Source organism: Melospiza melodia, chromosome 29, assembly GCF_035770615.1.
Source record: "Melospiza melodia melodia isolate bMelMel2 chromosome 29, bMelMel2.pri, whole genome shotgun sequence".
Lineage (NCBI taxonomy): Eukaryota > Metazoa > Chordata > Aves > Passeriformes > Passerellidae > Melospiza > Melospiza melodia.
Window position 1 is genome coordinate 1,983,486 of NC_086222.1, and position 17,293 is coordinate 2,000,778.

Consider the following 17,293-nt stretch of genomic DNA (forward strand, 5'->3'; position numbering starts at 1 on the left):
GTGTGGGAACGGCAGCTGCTGCTGGCTGGGCTACAAATCCTTCTGCAGAGGTAAAGCCGGGGGATCCCTGGGGATGCTGCAGGGCTTTGTGCCACACTTACACAAAGTGTGAGCGCCTCCAGCAGCCTGGGCCAGGCGGGGACACAGCCTGGGGCGCGCTCAGCCCTGCCTGGTGGCGCCTGCGGCTGTCCCGCGGCCAGAAGGGCGCAGCCCCTGTCCCCTCAGCCCTGGGGACTCCTGTCCCCCTGCCCGGGCTGCCACCCTGGCTCCATCCCTGTCCTCAGTGAACTGCGGGCGGCCCGAGGCGGATTTCAACTCGGTGGTTCACGGCAATGATTGGTGGGTGGGCTCCGTGGTGCGCTACAGCTGCCGGCCCGGCTTCGTGCTGCTGGGGGACCCCGCCAGCGCCTGCCAGTCCGACGGGCGATGGAGCCCCAAGCCCTCCTGCCTCCGTGAGTATCCCGGGGGTACCAGGGCTGCAGGCACGGCCCCGAACCCTCATTGCCCTGGTGGGCTCCAGGGGAGCTCTCCGTGAGTATCGCGGGGGTCCCGGGGCTGCAGGCCCGGCCCCGAACCCTCATTGCCCTGGTGGGCTCCAGGTGAGCTCTCCGTGAGTATCCCGGGGGTACCGGGGCTGCAGGCCCGGCCCCGAACCCTCCCCGCCCCAGGTGAGCCCCCCGTGATGGGCTCTGCCCCCCAGGGATCTGCCTGCGGGGCCGCATCCAGATCAGCGAGCGGGACCTCACGGGCCGCTGCTCCTCGTCGTGCGGCAGCCAGGAGCACCTGGGAGCCTCCCCCAGCCGCGGCTGCATCAAGATCTCGGGCTGTGTCACCAAGCTGTCGGGCTGGCCCCGCTGGTTCCAGCGCTGCGACATCTGCGAGTGCGACTGCCACGTGCCCTGCGGTGAGCCCTGGGTGGCACTGCCCGGTGCGAGGGGAAGGCTGGCACTGGGAGATGGGAGATGCCAACAGCTCAAACCCCTCTGTCTTTGCTCTCCTCAGGTTCTTCCAGGTAGAGCTGGGCCAGCCAGGGCTGTCACCACCGTGCTGAGGGAGGCTTCAAGCCTGGGTTCTCCTTCCCTTCACCAGTGTCTCCATTGTGCTCCTTCCACAAGCTCTGTCTGTCCTGAGGATGTCATCTGAGATGTTCTGCACTCACTCTTGCAGGGGGGATCACCCCAGACTCTCCAGGGCCAGGGGATGCTCTGGGAGCAGCAGGTGCTGGGATCTGGGGGTGCCATCACCCATTTCCCTGGCTGCTTCCCAGAGGGGGCTCAGAGCCCCTCTTAGCGGGGAGGCAGCGCCTGGACCTGTGCCTGGTGCAAAATACCTGTCCTTCAGTGCTGCAGCTTGAGATTCCTCTGTGTCAGGGATTCCAGGCCCCGAGCTGGGAGCTGGAGCTGCCCCCTGAGCTTGCTGGGGCCAGCAGGAGTGTGGCACCTGCCTCCTGTCCCCATGGCAGAGACAGAGCAGCCTGGCCAGTGTGGCACCTGCCTCCTGTCCCCACGGCAGGGACAGAGCAGCCTGGCCAGTGTGGCACCTGCCTCCTGTCCCCATGGCAGGGACAGAGCAGCCTGGCCAGGGCTGCAGCACCCAGTGCTGAGGAATCAAACTGCCTGCAGCCTCCCTGGGAGTGCAGAGAGGGGAAAGGTCTCATCTCCCAGGTGGAAAATCTGCCCTACAGGCTGCTGCATGGCTGCTGGGGCTGCTCCTGCCAGGGGCTCTGTGGTCCTGTCCTGAGAGCCCCTTCCTGCAGGGCCTTCTCCTCCCAGCAGCTTGGGGCCACAAAGGGGGAGATGTGGCCGCAGCCAGGAACAGCTCTGTGCGCCTTGGGGACACCTCTGGCTCCTCGATGGAAGCAGTTTTATTGTCCAGGGAAGGAGAGGGCGGTCTGGAGCACAAGTGATGGCGCTGCTGAGGGCGCTGGAGGACCAGCCACGGGTCATTAAAAATATATTTGCAGGGAATCCCACAGGTTCTCCTGTCATGCCAAGAGGTTCTGCTGCCTGCTCCGTCCCTGCAGCCCTGAACACAGATGACAGAACCAGGACAGGCTCCCCCTGCCACTGTCCTGGGTGGGGACACAGCTGCGGACAAGGCCACTTTAGGAAGGTCCCAGCTGGGGATTAGAGGGATGTGAAGGTCCCCGTGGCACTGGGCTCCATCCCTGCTTCCTCCCACCTTGAAATGACTCCCCACGGCTGCTGGGTGTTTCATGGCCACCAGCCTGGGCCCAGCTGAGCAGAAAGGGGTTTAGGGGTTAGGGATTTAGGGATTTCATTCCCAGGCCATTCCCTGCAGGGAGGAAAGGCTGTGGCACTGCCCAGAGCAGGGCTGGGCTGGCACCTGCACACAGGGAGTGCCCCAGGGCTGGGAGGCAGCTGGGTACAGAGAGAACCGGGTGAGCCCCACCTGGTGCCTTTTGCTCCAGAACAAGATGACTTAAGGCCTCCACGAGGAGCTTGGCTCCATGGATTGCTCCTCGTGCCCTCCCCAGTCTCTGCCTGGATCCTGCCCTGAGATCTGTCCCAGCCCTAAGCTGGCAGGGGGTGGGGAAAGCTCTCCTTGGCTCAACAGATGGTTTTTTAATTAATACTCTTGCTGGTGCCACTCATTTCCATATGTCTCTGGTGTTTAAGTGCTGTGGTGGGTGCGAGGTGTGAGTAACAGCGAGGAGGGAGCCAGGCGTGGTACTGGGAGGTGCAGGGGGATCCTGCAGGACGAGCTGCACCAGGGAGGGTGTGCTGGGGGCAAAGCCCCGGAGGGACACCCCCTGCCACCCCCTTTGTGACCAACTGTCACCCCCTGGCTGTCCCAAGCCCTGACTGCCCACTGTGCCCGTGCTGGGGGGTCTGCACAGGGGTCTGGGGGGCAGGAGCAGCTTTGGGGTGTGTGGGGCTCCCTCAGGGGGGTTTGGGCTGCGGGGGCTGAGCCCCGATGCGGGCCCTGGGGTGCAGGGGGGTGCGGAGGCAGCGCTGCCAAACCCGCCCGTGCGCTCAGGGATGCTCAGGGCCTGCTGGCAGGCGGCGAGAGGAAATAGGGCCGGTCCCTTTAAGAGGATTTTTTTCGCTGCCTGGCAGCGCTGCCCGCCCGGGCAGAGCCCATCCATCCATCCATCCATCCATCCATCCTGCTCCCCGCCCGGCAGCACCGGCCACGGGGCTGGGAGAGAGGGGAGCCCCGAGCAGCCGCTGACACTGCGGGGATAGCGCTGGACACCGCGGGGCCGGAGCGCCCCCCGCCCGCCCTGCCCACCCAGCCCCGCGGAGGGATGGGGAGGAGACCCGGGCCGGGCACCCTCGGGGGCAGCGCCCAGCCCGGCTCCCGCCGCTGAGCGCCGCAACCGAACCGAACTGAACCGGGCGGAACCGAACCGAGCCGAGCCCGGCCGGGTCCCCCGGGCAGCGCCCCTTTGTCTACGGAGGAGGCGAGGCGGGGGCGCTGAGGAGCGGAGCCGCCGCCCCGCACCCTGCCAGGTGAGCCTGCGGGAGAGCCGGCAGCGGAGCCGGGCCCGGGGGGGCTGGGGATGGAGGGGGCCGGCGGGGAGCGCGGATGAAGGAAGAGCATCCTCGAGCAAAGCCTTCCCGTCCCCACCCCGCGCCTCGGGGCTGGGCTAAGCCGCCGAGAGCCGCTTGCGGGATTTAGCGCTCCGCGAACGCCCAGCCGGAGGAGTCAAGGTGAGCCCGAGGGCGCTCCGAGCCCGCTGCCCCCCAGCAGCACCCCCGAACCCCCCGTTCCTGCACCCCGCGGATGCCGGGAGGGGACCCTCGGGATGGGAACCCCCACCCCTCCTTCCCCGGGGCTGGGCTGGCTTCACTGCAGCCCTGAGCGGGGTCTGCCTGCAGCAGGGCTGGGCTGGGCTGGGCTGGGCTGGGCTGGGGGATCTCCCGCAGCTGCCGGCGCCCCTCGCAGGGGCCGCTGTGAGCGCTGCAGCCGCAGCGAGCGCCGCCCGCATCCCGCAGCCCAATGTAGGTTAGCGAGGCGGCGGTGGGACCCCAGGCTGGGAGGCGAGCTGGGTGCAGGGCACGGCCCCTCCGGCACAGCCCGAGCTCCTTTTGCTGCTCCTGGGGGGATCCCCGAGCCCCCGGCGGCCTCGCAGCGCCGCGCTCCCCGCCCTGCCCGCTCAGCATCCCCGGCGCCGCAGAGCCCCGAGCCCAGCGGGGCCGGCCGTGCTGCAGCCGGCTGTGGAGCACTGCGGGCACGGCAGCGCTGGGGCAGCTGGATCAGCGTCATGGCCCCGGCTCGGTGCTGGCCTGGCCGCTGAGGCTGTGCTGGAAGAGCCCGGAAGGCGAAATGATGAGCCGAGGAAGGCAGAGAAGGAATGGCACCAGCAGGGCCCCCTCCCTGTTGTGTTCAGGCTCTCCCGGCAAGCCCAGGGGGACCCCAGGCACTGTCTGAGGTCTGATGCGCCCAGGACAGCTCTGCCCCAGGAGCACGGCGTGCTTTGTCCAGGAAACCAGCTGGAATCATTCGCTTGTTTAGGGTTTCATAGCTGTGTTCCCCAAGGCCAGCGCAGGGCTGGTTCCCGGCGAGTCCTTGGGGACCCCAGGCACAGGGCAGGACATCAGCTCTCCCCCCTCCCATCCTGCACCCACCGGGACGGACGGGACCGGGGCAGGGCCCCCGGGGCTGGGGGAGCTGAGCAGCCCCGGCAGCAGAGCCGGACCGAGCTGCAGGAGGTGCCTCAATTATTGACCGTGGAGCTGAACCAAACCCCGCTGCTCCGAGCCCCCGGGCGCAGGCTCGGCCGCTCCATCCTCGCAGCCGGGTGTGGGTGCCGGCCCCAGCCGGGCGGAGGGGACGGGACTCGCTGTGGGCCGGTCCCTGCAGCGCCGGGCAGAGCCGCCGAGCCCCGTGCGCTCCCCACAGAGCGGCAGGATGGCCGAGAAGGGCATGGACCCCGCCTGCGTCTCCATCGCCCTGGAGGACACGGTGTGCCACGCCGGCCCTCCCGACGCGCCGCTGCTCACCACGCACCTGAAGAAGGTGGAGAACCACATCACGGAGGCGCAGAGGTTCTCCCACCTCCCCAAGCGCTCGGCCGTCAACATCGAGTTCATCGACCTGTCCTACTCCGTGCGGGAGGGATCCTGGTGGAGGAAGAGAGGTAGGAGCTGGCGGGTGGGGAAGGGCAGGGAGGGGAGGGGACCCGCGGGGCTCTCCCAGCCCGTTCTTGTTCTGCACGCCGTGACCTCACCCTGCTCCCGGTGCCAGGGCTCTCTGTGCCCGGGTGTTTGTTCTGGGTGCTTTGGGAGGGCGGGGGGGAAACCTGTGCTGGGCAATGCCAGGGGAAGGCAGAAAGAATTCCAGGGAGACCTCTGGCCTGGGCAGACACCCTGGGATGGGATGGGGTGGGTTTCCCCAGAACTGCTGTTTGGGGATGGGATGTGTTCCCCAGCACTGCTGTTTTGGGGTATGATGGATAGGATGGGGTTCCCCAGCCCTGTTGTTTTGGGGTGTAATGGACAGGATGGTTTTCCCCAGCAGTGCTGTTTGGGGTATGATGGATGAGATGGGGTTCCCCAGCACTGTTGTTTTGGGGTATGATGGGATGGGATGGGATGGGATGGGACACCCCAGCACTGCTGTTTGGGGTATGATGGATGAGATGGAGTTCCCCAGCACTGTTGTTTTGGGGTGTAATGGACAGGATGGTTTTCCCCAGCAGTGCTGTTTGGGGTATGATGGACAGGATGGGATGGGATGGGATGGGATGGGATGGGATGGGATGGGATGGGATGGGATGGGATGGGATGGGATGGGATGGGATGGGATGGGATGGGATGGGATGGGATGAGACACCCCAGCAGTGCTGTTTGGGGTATGATGGATGGGATGGGGTTCCCCAGCAGTGCTGTTTGGGGTATGATGGATGGGATGGGGTTCCCCGGCAGTGCTGTTTGGGGTATGATGGATGGGATGGGGTTCCCCAGCAGTGCTGTTTGGGGTATGGTGTCTGTGTGGGACGCAGCAGGACGCCCCAGCTCCCAGCCTGGCCGGGTGTGGGGTGTGGTTTGTGGGGGATTTCCTCTCCCTGTGAGCCCAGGCCGGGGCCCCTTCCCTGTGTGACTCTGGCCGGGAGCTCAGGGAGGGGAGAGGGGAGGCAGATGGCGGCTGGTGGGTGGCAGTCTGCTTTAATTAGCGCTTTCAGTTAATGGGATGCCAATCAGGCAGCCCGGTAAGATGGAGGGTGAGCTGATCTGCAGAAGCTGAAGGCAGGAGGGGACGAGCAGGGAGGTCACAGGGCTCAGTGAGGGGCTCTGCCAGCCAGGAGTGCCCGGTGGGCTCTGCCCCATCCCCAGGCTGTGCGAAGCTCGGGAAACCGAGGCGCTGAAACGCCCTGGGAGCATCCCTGACATCTGCCGGGGTGATGCCTCCCTGTTTACCCGGGATGCTGAGGAGGCATCCCAGAAGGATCCGTGGCACAGCCAGGGCGGGTTGTGCTCCAGCACCCGGGAGGAACCGGCTCCTTGCCAGCGGGCCAGGGCCTGCAGGGAGGGAGGGAGGGAGGGCGAAGGCTCGGGCAGCTGGGCCAGGTGGGAGCAAACCCGGGGGTCCCTGGGGTGGCGGTGGCTGGGGGGCTTCTCTCCCCTCGTTCCCCCGGTTCAGACGAGGCTGGCGGGGCTCTCGGGGGGTGGCGGTGGCTTTGCCCGCATCTCCCAGCCCCGCTGGCCCGCTGTGCCGAGCGGGAGGTTACTGGCAGTCAATGAACGTGAGTAACCGCTGCGCAAGCTGCAGTGGCGCCGACGTGAGCAGCATGCGCGGTGCGGAGCCGGGGGGGGCTGCCGGCCCTGCTCGCCCCTGCCCACCCTGCGCAGCCCCCCCGGCCTCCCCCTGACCGCCCCCTGCCCGCGGGACCCCTCCTGACACGGGGGTCCTGACCCCGAGGGGCTCAAAGGAGGAGCGGGGTGGATGCGCTTCCCTGGGGATGGAGAAGCCTCAGGGCTCCCCAGAGAGGTGGGGCTGTCCCTGCTCTGTCCCTGCGCTTGCCCCACCTTGGCTTGGCTGCCCTCGCCCCACAGCGCTGTCCCCGTGGGGCACAGAGGGGACGCGGTTCCGCTAGAGGGATGCTCAGGCTCGGTCCATGGGGTTATCACCCCCCAAAACCGATCCCTGTCCAGCCGGGGCTCCATGGCAGGGGCGGCTCCTGAGAGCCCGAGGCTGTGCTTGTTCCTTGCTCCCGACACATCGTGTTCCTCCTGCCAGAAAATGCTAATCAGCCGCGTTTAAAGCAGAGATAATTCCAGGTCTGACTAGCAGCGGCTGCTGCCGGGTGCCACAGCGTGAATGCCAATGAAGGCAGCAGCCGGATCGGGAATTCTGCCTGCCCCGCTCCGGCTGGCCCTGCCCCTGGCCTTGGGGATCAGCGTCTGAAGACGAACCCAGGAGCAGCCTGGTAATCTCCCTCAGCGGCTCAGCGCCCTGACCCGGGGATTTCCCCGCTCTTTGCTGTGATCCAGGTCAGGAGCTTCTTCAGCGCCGGGAATCAGCGGGATCAGCCGAGGACCAGGGGCAGGGATCGTGCTGGAGGTGGCAGCTGCAGTGGCCAAAGCCCTGGGGGTGCTGATGGGGCACACAGAGCTCCTCCGTGGCACACGGGGGTCCTGAGGTGCCCCAGGAGCTGGGGGGGCAGTGCCAAACCCCTGCTGCTCTCCCCCTGCAGGGTACAAGACTCTCCTGAAATGCCTGTCGGGGAAGTTCTGCCAGCGGGAGCTCATTGGGATCATGGGCCCCTCAGGAGCTGGGAAATCCACGCTCATGAACATCCTGGCTGGCTACAGGTGGGTCTGGGGGGTTCCAGAGGGGCTGGGGGTGCAGGGCTGTGCTGCATCCCCCTGCCCTCCCTCCTGCAGGGAGACTGGCATGAAGGGGCAGATCCTGGTGAACGGGCGGCCGCGGGACCTGCGCACCTTCCGCAAGATGTCCTGCTACATCATGCAGGATGACATGCTGCTGCCACACCTCACCGTGCTCGAGGCCATGATGGTGAGCTCTGGGGACATCCTGAGGTGAGGGACATCCTCTGGGGACATGCTGTGGGCTGAGGGACATCCTCTGGGGACATGCTGTGGGCTGGCTCCTGGTGGGCACTGACCCCGCACGAGCACTGGGCATTTCCAAGGGCTCTGGGGTTCAGGAACAAAATCCTGCTGTCTGTGCTCCCTCCATGCTGAGCAGTCAGGGGTGGAATCATGGCGCAGCCAGCTCTGTTCTCTACATCTGACAGTCCTGTCTCCCTGGCCATCCTCTCCCTGCAGGTCTCTGCCAACCTGAAGCTGAGTGAGAAGCAGGAGGTGAAGAAGGAGCTGGTAAGGGTGGGCCCAGACCCCCTCAGCTCTCCCCAGGATGGGGACAAGGGCAGCAGGGGATGGCAGGGGTGAAGGGAGGGGGATGAAAGCCTGCCCAAACCCTTGGCTGTGTGACAGGTGAACGAGATCCTGACGGCCCTGGGGCTGCTGGAGTGCTCCTACACCCGCACCAGCTCCCTGTCGGGGGGACAGCGCAAGCGCCTGGCCATCGCCCTGGAGCTGGTCAACAACCCGCCCGTCATGTTCTTCGATGAGCCCACCAGGTGAGCCCACAGGGGCTCCCAGCCCTGCCTGCCCAGCTGGGCTGCCCCTGCTGGCCTGGCCAGTGCCCTCTGGTGCCCAGCTGAGCACAGGATGGGACTGTGCCCCTGGGGCTGGTGCTGTTCTGCGTGGATCTGAGGGGAGGGTGCCCACAAGTGGGGCATCCTTAGGATGTTCTTGTGCCTCTCTCAACTCTCCCCTTCTCTCTCTGCTGTCTCTCTCTGCTCTCCACCCCTCCTGCACGGCCACAGCGGGCTGGACAGCGCCTCCTGCTTCCAGGTGGTGTCCCTGATGCGCTCCCTGGCTCAGGGCGGGCGCACCATCATCTGCACCATCCACCAGCCCAGCGCCAAGCTCTTCGAGATGTTCGACAAGGTCTGGCCCGGCACAGGCTCCCTCTGGCCCCAAGCAGAGAGGCCGCGGGAGGGGTGGGCTGCAGTCATTTGTGCTGGGTTTTTGTGGCAAGGCTGGCCTGTGTCAGGAGAGGGTGGCAGTGCCCTGGCTGCCCATCTCCTGCCACATCCTGGCTTTCTCTTGCAGCTCTACATCCTGAGCCAGGGCCAGTGCATCTTCAAGGGCGTCGTGACCAACCTCATCCCCTACCTGAAGGGCCTCGGCCTCCACTGCCCCACGTACCACAACCCCGCTGACTTCAGTGAGTGCCCCCAGCCCAGCTCCAAAGCCCGTGCCCAAAGCTCCCAGGATGCCCAAGGGAGCTGCCCGTGCCCTTCCTGCCGGGTCAGCACCTCTCAGGGGTCCTGTCCCCCTCCACAGTCATCGAGGTGGCCTCAGGGGAGTACGGGGACCTCAACCCCGTCCTGTTCCGCGCCGTCCAGAACGGGATGTGCACCATGGCCGAGAAGAAGAGCAGCCCTGACAAGGCAGATTCCTCGTGCCCCACGTGTGGGACGGTGAGTGGGGCTCAGAGGAGCCTCCTGTGCCAGCAGGGGTGAGAAGCTGACCCACGTCCCTGTGCTCCTGCAGGACGTGGATCACATCGAGAGCCACACGTTCGCCACCAGCGCCACAACTCAGTTCTGCATCCTCTTCAAGAGAACCTTCATCTGCATCCTGCGGGACACGGTGAGGGCTCAAGGCTGGGCTCTTTGGGGCCTGGCAGCACCAGGGAGCTCCATGGGCTGTCCTGGGCTCCCTTGGGGTGTTTCTGGGGTGCTGAGCCCCCCCTGTGCCCACAGGTGCTGACCCACCTGCGGTTCATGTCCCACATCTGCATCGGGGTGCTCATCGGGCTGCTCTACCTGCACATCGGCAACGACGCGGGCAAGGTCTTCAACAACACCGGCTTCCTCTTCTTCTCCATGCTCTTCCTCATGTTCGCTGCCCTCATGCCCACCATCCTCACCTGTAAGGAGCTCCCTGCCCCCAGATCCCCTCACTGCTCCCAGGGGTGCTCCAGCTGTGTGGAACTGTGGGTGTGCTGGGCAGGGCGTGGGGAGCCAGAGGGATCAGGCAAAAGGGAGAAAATAAGAGAGGAGAGAAAAACTTTAACAGGGGAAAGCCATCTGTTTGCCTGTGTTGCAGTTTTGCCCTTTATTTGGCTATAATTTGACCCCTGTTGGCTCAAAGCAGAATGCTGGAATTTTAATATTTTATTATTTTGATCTGTGAAAATGTAAATGTGCAAAAAGCCCCACCCAAGCTGACTTTTCCACGTGGAAGTTCCCCGTATCAGCCACTGATATTCTTTTTCCCCAAGGAAGGTTTGGGCACCCTCTCATGATGCAGCTGGGGGTTACCTGGTGCACCCCACCTGCAGGGCGGGTGTCAGAGGGGCTGGAGCCCCCCAGGGCAGGGAATGGCTGGCTGCTCACACCCTGTGTCCCCGCAGTCCCCCAGGAGATGACCGTGTTCCTGAGGGAGCACCTCAACTACTGGTACAGCCTCAAAGCCTATTACCTGGCAAAGACCATGGCAGACGTGCCCTTCCAGGTGAGCTTTGGTGCCTTTGGGCACCACCCTGGGGCTGCTGCGCCGCCCTTGGCACGGCCAGGCCCTGCCCAGTGCCCCAGGCTGTGACTGTGGGGTCAGTGGGGTGGGGATGGCCATGGATGGTGTCTGTGGGGTCAGTGGGGTGGGGATGGCCATGGGTGGTGTCTGTGGGGTCAGTGGGGTGGGGATGGCCGTGAGTGGTGTCTGTGGGGTCAGTGGGGTGGGCATGGCCGTGAGTGGTGTCTGTGGGGTCAGTGGGGTGGGCATGGCCATGGGGTACAGCAGGGCTGTGTGTCTGGGGTGGGGATGGCCGTGGGGCCCAGCAGGGCTGTGTTTCTGTGGGGTCAGTGGGGTGGAGATGGCCATGGGTGGTGTCTGTGGAGTCAGTGGGGTGGGGATGGCCGTGGGGCCCAGCAGGGCTGTGTGTCTGTGGGGTCAGTGGGGTGGAGATGGCCATGGGGTCCAGCAGGGTGGCACCTCTGGGGTGGGGATGGCCGTGAAGCCCAGCAGGGTGGTGTCTGTGGGGTGGGGATGGCCATGGGTGGTGTCTGTGGGGTCAGTGGGGTGGGGATGGCCATGGGTGGTGTCTGTGGGGTCAGTGGGGTGGGCACGGCCGTGGCACCCAGCAGGGCTGTCTGTCTGTCCCCTGCAGGTGATCTGCCCCATCGCCTACTGCAGCATCGTGTACTGGATGACGGGCCAGCCCCCCGAGGCCACGCGCTTCCTGCTCTTCTCCGCCCTGGCCACCGCCACCGCCCTGGTGGCCCAGTCCCTGGGGCTGCTCATCGGAGCTGCTTCCACTTCCCTGCAGGTCTGGCAGGCTTTGCCTCTGCCATGGAGAGTTGCAAGGGTCCCTGTGAGGGTTTGGGGCGAAGTGCTGCCTGTGGGTGGGCAGGGATGTGACACCCAGTGGCCTGTGTTCCCCAGGTGGCCACCTTTGTGGGACCTGTCACTGCCATCCCCGTGCTGCTCTTCTCGGGCTTCTTCGTCAGCTTCAAGACCATCCCCACCTACCTGCAGTGGAGCTCCTACGTCTCCTACGTCAGGTGGGGCCCCGGCTCTGGCCAGAGCTCCCTGTCCTGGGCTCCCCTGGTCCCCTGGTGACCCTCAGGTGTGCTCTGCCCCAGGTATGGCTTCGAGGGGGTCATCCTCACCATCTACGCCATGGAGCGCGAGGACCTGGAGTGCCTCGAGGACTTCTGCCCTTTCCAAAAGCCCATCAAGATCCTGCAGGAGCTGGACGTGGAGGAGGCCAAGCTCTACCTGGACTTCCTCATCCTGGGCATCTTCTTCGTCATCCTGCGGCTCCTGGCTTACCTGGTGCTCAGGTACAAGGTCAAATCTGAGAGATAAGAGGGCCGTGGGGCCCCGGTGCCGTCCCCGGGCCTGGCCTGCTGTGAGAGATGTTCTGCAGATGGACACGGTGCTCCTGCAGGTCCCAGAGCGTGGTGGAGGCACTGGGAGGCGCCAGCCAGGCCTGGCTCAGTCGAGAAGGGTTTTGAGACATCTCGGAACTGTTTTAACCTTTCCACACACACACTCTTCATTGCGAAACGTTTTGTACAGCCCTGGCACGTGCCACTGTCTCCCCCAGGACTGACAGAGCTTGGCTCCCCTTTGGCTGTCCCTGCCTGTGCCCTGGGGACAGCAGGGACAGCCCAGCCCAGGTGTTTGTGCCCAGCACGGCTGGGAGGAGCCTGCCCTGAGCAGAGGAGCAGCAGCTGGGGCTGGGCTGGGCTGGCAGGAGGGAGCTGCAGAGCTGGAGGTGCAGCCATGGGCCCGTTCCTCGTCCTGGCCAGCAGCGTGGGAGTCAAAGATGCCATGGTGGAGCTGCACAAGGCTTTAGAGTTTCCTGTCGCTGTAGCCGCAGAGATTGCTGCGTCCCCCTTTCCTTTCTGTGCAAATCCTCCTCCTTTTTTTCTTTTTTCTTTATTTTTTTCCCCCCACAAGCCCCACTGCATCTTCAGCAAAGGAGCGAACAGGCAGAGAAGGACTTGGGGCTGTCTCAGACTCCTGCTGGGACATCATGCTCAGAGATGGGATCTCCAAAGCAGGGTCTGTGGGAGCAGGACAGTGTTCTCAGACCTTAGGGAGTCTCTCATTCAGTCCCTGTTGTCCCTGGGGTCTGAGACGGGAGGATCTGAAGCAATTTAACCAACATGGAAGAAGTGACTGGAGGATTTGGGTTCCCACACCCTGCCCGTGGCAGGAGGATGGAAAGCAGGGCTGGGCTCGGCTGTGTCATCACTGGAGGCCGTGCTGCAGGAGCAGAGCTGGCCCTGAGCCCTCCCCTGCAGCCTCTGTGCCCTGGCTCCCCCGGGGCTGCCTCAGCACACGAGCCTCGCTCAGCACCGACTGCAGGAGGGGACACCAAGGACACCCAGCCTGGCACAGCGCCAGCGCCCAGGGTGACACTGGGCACAGGGGGTCCCTCTGCAGAGCAGTGCCTGCGCTGGAAACCAGGTGAGATCCCCGGCTGGTTTGTTTGCAGCAGGTGACACGGACTCTGGGAAGGCCTTTGCTCTTAGTGATGGCACCAGAAGGAACCTTTGGTGGCTTTGGTGGCTGCTCCAAACTCGCACACCTTGCAGAGAGAGGGAAGGCAATTCAGCACCGTGCTGGCTCTCCAGAGGAGCTGAGCTGAGCCCAGAGCTGCTGAACCAGGGCCATCTGCAGGTGCTGCTGTGCTGGGAACAGAGCACCCTGCTGCCCTGCCCAGCACAGCTCCGTGGGCATGCTGGCACTGCAGGGAACAGAGCACCCTGCTCCCCTGCCCAGCACAGCTCTGTGGGCATCCTGGCACTGCTGGGAACACAGCACCCTGCTGCCCTGCCCAGCACAGCTCTGTGGGCATCCTGGCACTGCTGGCACTGCTGGGAACAGAGCACCCTGCTCCCCTGCCCAGCGCAGCTCTGTGGGCATCCTGGCACTGCTGGGACAGAGCACCCTGCTGCCCTGCCCAGCACAGCTCTGTGGGCATGCTGGCACTGCTGGGAACACAGCACCCTGCTGCCCTGCCCAGCTCAGCTCTGTGGGCATGCTGGCACTGCTGGGAACACAGCACCCTGCTCCCCTGCCCAGCTCAGCTCCGTGGGCATGCTGGCACTGCTGGGAACAGAGCACCCTGCTGCCCTGCCCAGCACAGCTCCGTGGGCATGCTGGCACTGCTGGCACTGCTGGGAACACAGCACCCTGCTGCCCTGCCCAGCACAGCTCCGTGGGCATGCTGGCACTGCTGGGAACAGAGCACCCTGCTCCCCTGCCCAGCACAGCTCTGTGGGCATCCTGGCACTGCTGGGAACACAGCACCCTGCTGTCCTGCCCAGCTCAGCTCTGTGGGCATGCTGGCACTGCTGGCACTGCTGGGAACAGAGCACCCTGCTCTTCTGCCCAGCACAGCTATGCGGGCATCCTGGCACTGCTGGGAACACAGCACCCTGCTCCCCTGCCCAGCACAGCTCCATGGGCTGGCACTGGGCTGCACGTGGCACCCACGGACGTGGGAAACCTGCAGGATTTTGGCAAGCATGGACGTGGGGGAGGCAGAGCCCTGCCCCACCCTGGCAGGCTGGCCCTGGTTCAGCTCAGCCTGGGGATCCTGTCCTGGCACTCTGAGCAGCCAGGGATGGCAGGGCAGATGCCAGGTTCCAGCAGAGTCCTGGGGAATGATCTTTGGCTTTGCTGGCTCGGGCTGGGGCTGCACAGCAGAGTCTGGCTGGCCTGGCACCGATGCTGGCACTCAGCAAGGCTGAGCTTCCCCTGCTGGAGGGCATCGAGGAATGTTTGGGGCTCTCCTGCACCGAGGGTCTGGAAGCAGGACCCTCCCTGCTGCCCTTTCCACGCTGAGCCTGGGGTTATCCCCAGGGGCTGCTCTCTGGCTTTTCACTGCCCTCACAAAATTCCCCTCTGCTCCTGGGCCTTCCTGCAGTGCTGTGCCCTGCAGTGGAGCCGTGCCAGCTGCGGGGCTGCCAGCCACAGCCAGGGGGGCACGGAGCGGGGGGCAGCCCCTGTGACTGCTCTGTCACCATGTGCACAGGTGGGCAGGGAGCTGGGGGTGTGGGGCTGTCACCCTTGTCCTTCTCCTGGTCCCTGGAGCTGGTGGGATGATGGTTCTGCTTCTCTGCAGCTGGTTCTGCTTCTGTCCCGCTTTTGGGCTGGGACCAGTCCCTGCTCTGCTGGGCTGAGGCTTTTCCCTGGGTGGATCCTGAGCTGCAGGAGGTGTCAGTGGGGCAGCCCTGCACAGCTCCTGCTTCCCCCCTGGCATTTGGGGCTCTCCTGGTGGCTCCTGTCTTCTGCACCCTGGGGGTGCTGCTGTCCCCAGTGCTGTCCCCAGCACACCTGGACAGCCCTGTGCCATCACAGCCAGGGCCACCACTGTCCCAGGAGGACCAGGACAAGATGGACTGGTGTTGGAGCAAAGGGGCCACCAGCAGGCACCAGGGACAGCCACTGGCTGTGTCCCCATGCCCAGGGAAGGATTTGCTGAGCAGGCTCTGCAGTTTGCAGTGAAACCCCATGGAACGGGCACCGCCAGGGCAGGTGGCTCCCACTGCCGGGCCCAGCCTGCCTGGGATGGGGCAGCACCCTGGGGTGTCCAGGAGGGCTCAGCACAGCCTGTGCCCCCTGTGCCCATCAGGTACGTGGCCACTGCAGGGCAGAGGGCCAGGACAAAGCCTGGAGCTGCAGGACGGCAGTCCCTGAGGTGGGGGTGGTGGGGCAGACCCCAGGGCAGCAGGACACAGTGAATGTGTGGGTACGAAGGGGCTGATGAGTGAGGGATGTGGCGCAGGGCAAAGGCGCCCTCAGTGCTGCCTGAGGAGCTGAGCCAAGGTGTCGCTGTGCTTTCCCTGTGTTCAAGGACAGCCCCAGAGGTGTGGAAGGTGCAGGGAAAGGCCAGGAGGAGAAGCACGTTTGCACTGAGCCCCCAGGCTGGCAGGGCTGGGCCGAGCACCCCGGGTTCATGGCCTGGGTGCTCCCTGCCCTGCTCCTGGGGTTTTCTCTGCCCAGGCATGGCAGAGGGATGGGGGTGCAGCCATCCTGCCCCAAGGGGCCCTGAGGGAAGCAGCAAGGATGCACTTTACCAGAGCAGGGAGCAGAGCCGTGGGTGCTCCTGGCTGCAGGAATGCCACGAGGGAACGCGTCCGGATAATCAGGAGGAGTGTGATGGAGGAGAGCAGGCTTCTTCCCCCACAGCTCCTCTTCTGCCCCTGCCCTCCCTTGTGATGCACTTTGAGTGGACGAGGGTGGGATTCAACCTGCGGCTCTGGCTCCCTGGGAACGCCAGCTGAGCCTCAACCCACCACAAACTGCTCCAGCCCCTTTGGCCCATGGCTGTGTCAGGCTCTGCCTCTCACGGGGGCTCTGCCGGCAGGCAGGCAGGCAGGGACATGGCCCCTCACCTCCATGCATGTCCAGGCCACCTCTGTCACACGCACAAGAAGAGCAAACGCTTCATCACCTGGCTGGGGTCTGCTGGAGGGGAGGCTGGGCTAGAACAGGGAGGGGATGGGGCTTCTGCCAGGGTGTCACCCCTCTCCCAAATCAGGCAATAAAACAGTGTTTCCTTCTCACTGTGTGTGTGTGGACACCGTTTGTCCTGTCCCCCTGCCCTGGGCTCTGCGTGTGTCCCTGCCACGCTGGGCCCTGTGATTTTCCAGATTTTGCTGTGTCAGGACACCAGGCTGGACAGTGTGGGCACGTGTGATCCAGGGGGGCACCACGCAGAGAAGCGCAGGCATTGGAACTCACATTTCCACACAGCCACAGGTGTGAGCTGCCTTCCTACCAAAATAAGGGGCAGGTACCAGCTCAGAGACCGAGGGAGTCTCCTGGCACAGCTCTGTTGTGCCAGCTGCTCCGGGGGCATTTGCCCAGGCGGTTCTGCCTTGCTGGGAGGGGGCTGTGGGGCAGGAGCAGGGCACTGCTGCCCACAGCTGCAGCCTGGCAGGAACCAGGCAGGGTGGAGCGAGGCCCTGGGCTCTCCAGGCTGGGCTGCACACGCAGGTAAGTGCCCCGCAGGGCCGGGGTGCCAGGTGCCAGCTTGCTGCTCACCCAGAGGGTGCCGGGAGCTGTTGGGCAGGAGGAGATGTTCTGCTTTGTGTCGGCGTTTCCGAGATGCCAGCTGTACTTGTTGGATTTCACACATCAATAAAACTTATATTTATAGTGTACTGCCCGCGCGTCTCCTTTCCTGAGAGCCTCGAGGGCACACGGGTGACGGAGAGCATTGAATTTGGGGTGTAAATAAATACACAGGTGGGACCCCCTCAGTCTCAGCACCCCTGGGTGGGCTGGCATCTCTCAGGACGGCATCCAGGGGCTGTGTGTGGCCTCGGTGACACGGCTGTCACTCGCTGGGTGGCCAGAGCGGCTCTGCCGGCAGCCAGAGGGCAGGTACAGCTTACAGGTGTGCGTGTTTGTGGCGTTCACCAGGCACAGCCTCCCCCAGCTCCTTCCCCCGCCGGGGAGGGATCCTCTCCGCAGCAGAACGCGTCCCGCAGGCTCGGGTTGCACGGCCGGGCAGCAGCTGGGGATGCAGAGCCGCCAGATGTGTCCGGAGGACATCCCCGCCTGGCTGCACATCTGGTAAGAGCGCGGCTCCCGCAGTCCCGCCCGTGTTTGGGAGGCCGTGGGGAGTGCGGGTGATCCTGCAGCCTCCTGGCACCGTCTCATCCTTCTCGGGGGGCTGGCAGTGCCCGGTGCAGGTTCCTGCCAGGCTCCAATCGTGCTCTGGAGCTGGCAGTGATGGGTGCGGGTGTTCCTGCCAGGCTCCA

General features: G+C 65.0%; 1 protein-coding gene across 2 annotated transcripts; it reads left to right on the forward strand.

Moving 5' to 3' along the window:
* The first annotated feature begins 3,274 nt into the window (after positions 1-3,274).
* On the forward strand, positions 3,275-16,690 carry ABCG4 (ATP binding cassette subfamily G member 4). Of its 2 annotated transcripts, none has more exons than XM_063178249.1 (15): positions 3,275-3,476; positions 4,870-5,107; positions 7,664-7,781; positions 7,854-7,986; positions 8,259-8,309; positions 8,427-8,572; positions 8,822-8,945; positions 9,111-9,225; positions 9,345-9,481; positions 9,555-9,653; positions 9,767-9,935; positions 10,420-10,520; positions 11,173-11,331; positions 11,448-11,566; positions 11,648-16,690. In XM_063178249.1, the coding sequence occupies exons 2-15, from the start codon at positions 4,879-4,881 to the stop codon at positions 11,871-11,873; spliced, it is 1,926 nt and encodes a 641-aa protein (XP_063034319.1). In that variant the 5' UTR covers positions 3,275-3,476; positions 4,870-4,878; the 3' UTR covers positions 11,874-16,690. The 2 variants fall into 2 exon arrangements, with proteins under 2 accessions (XP_063034319.1, XP_063034320.1); XM_063178250.1 differs by lacking the exon at positions 3,275-3,476 and adding an exon at positions 3,581-3,677.
* The last annotated feature ends 603 nt before the right edge of the window (positions 16,691-17,293 follow it).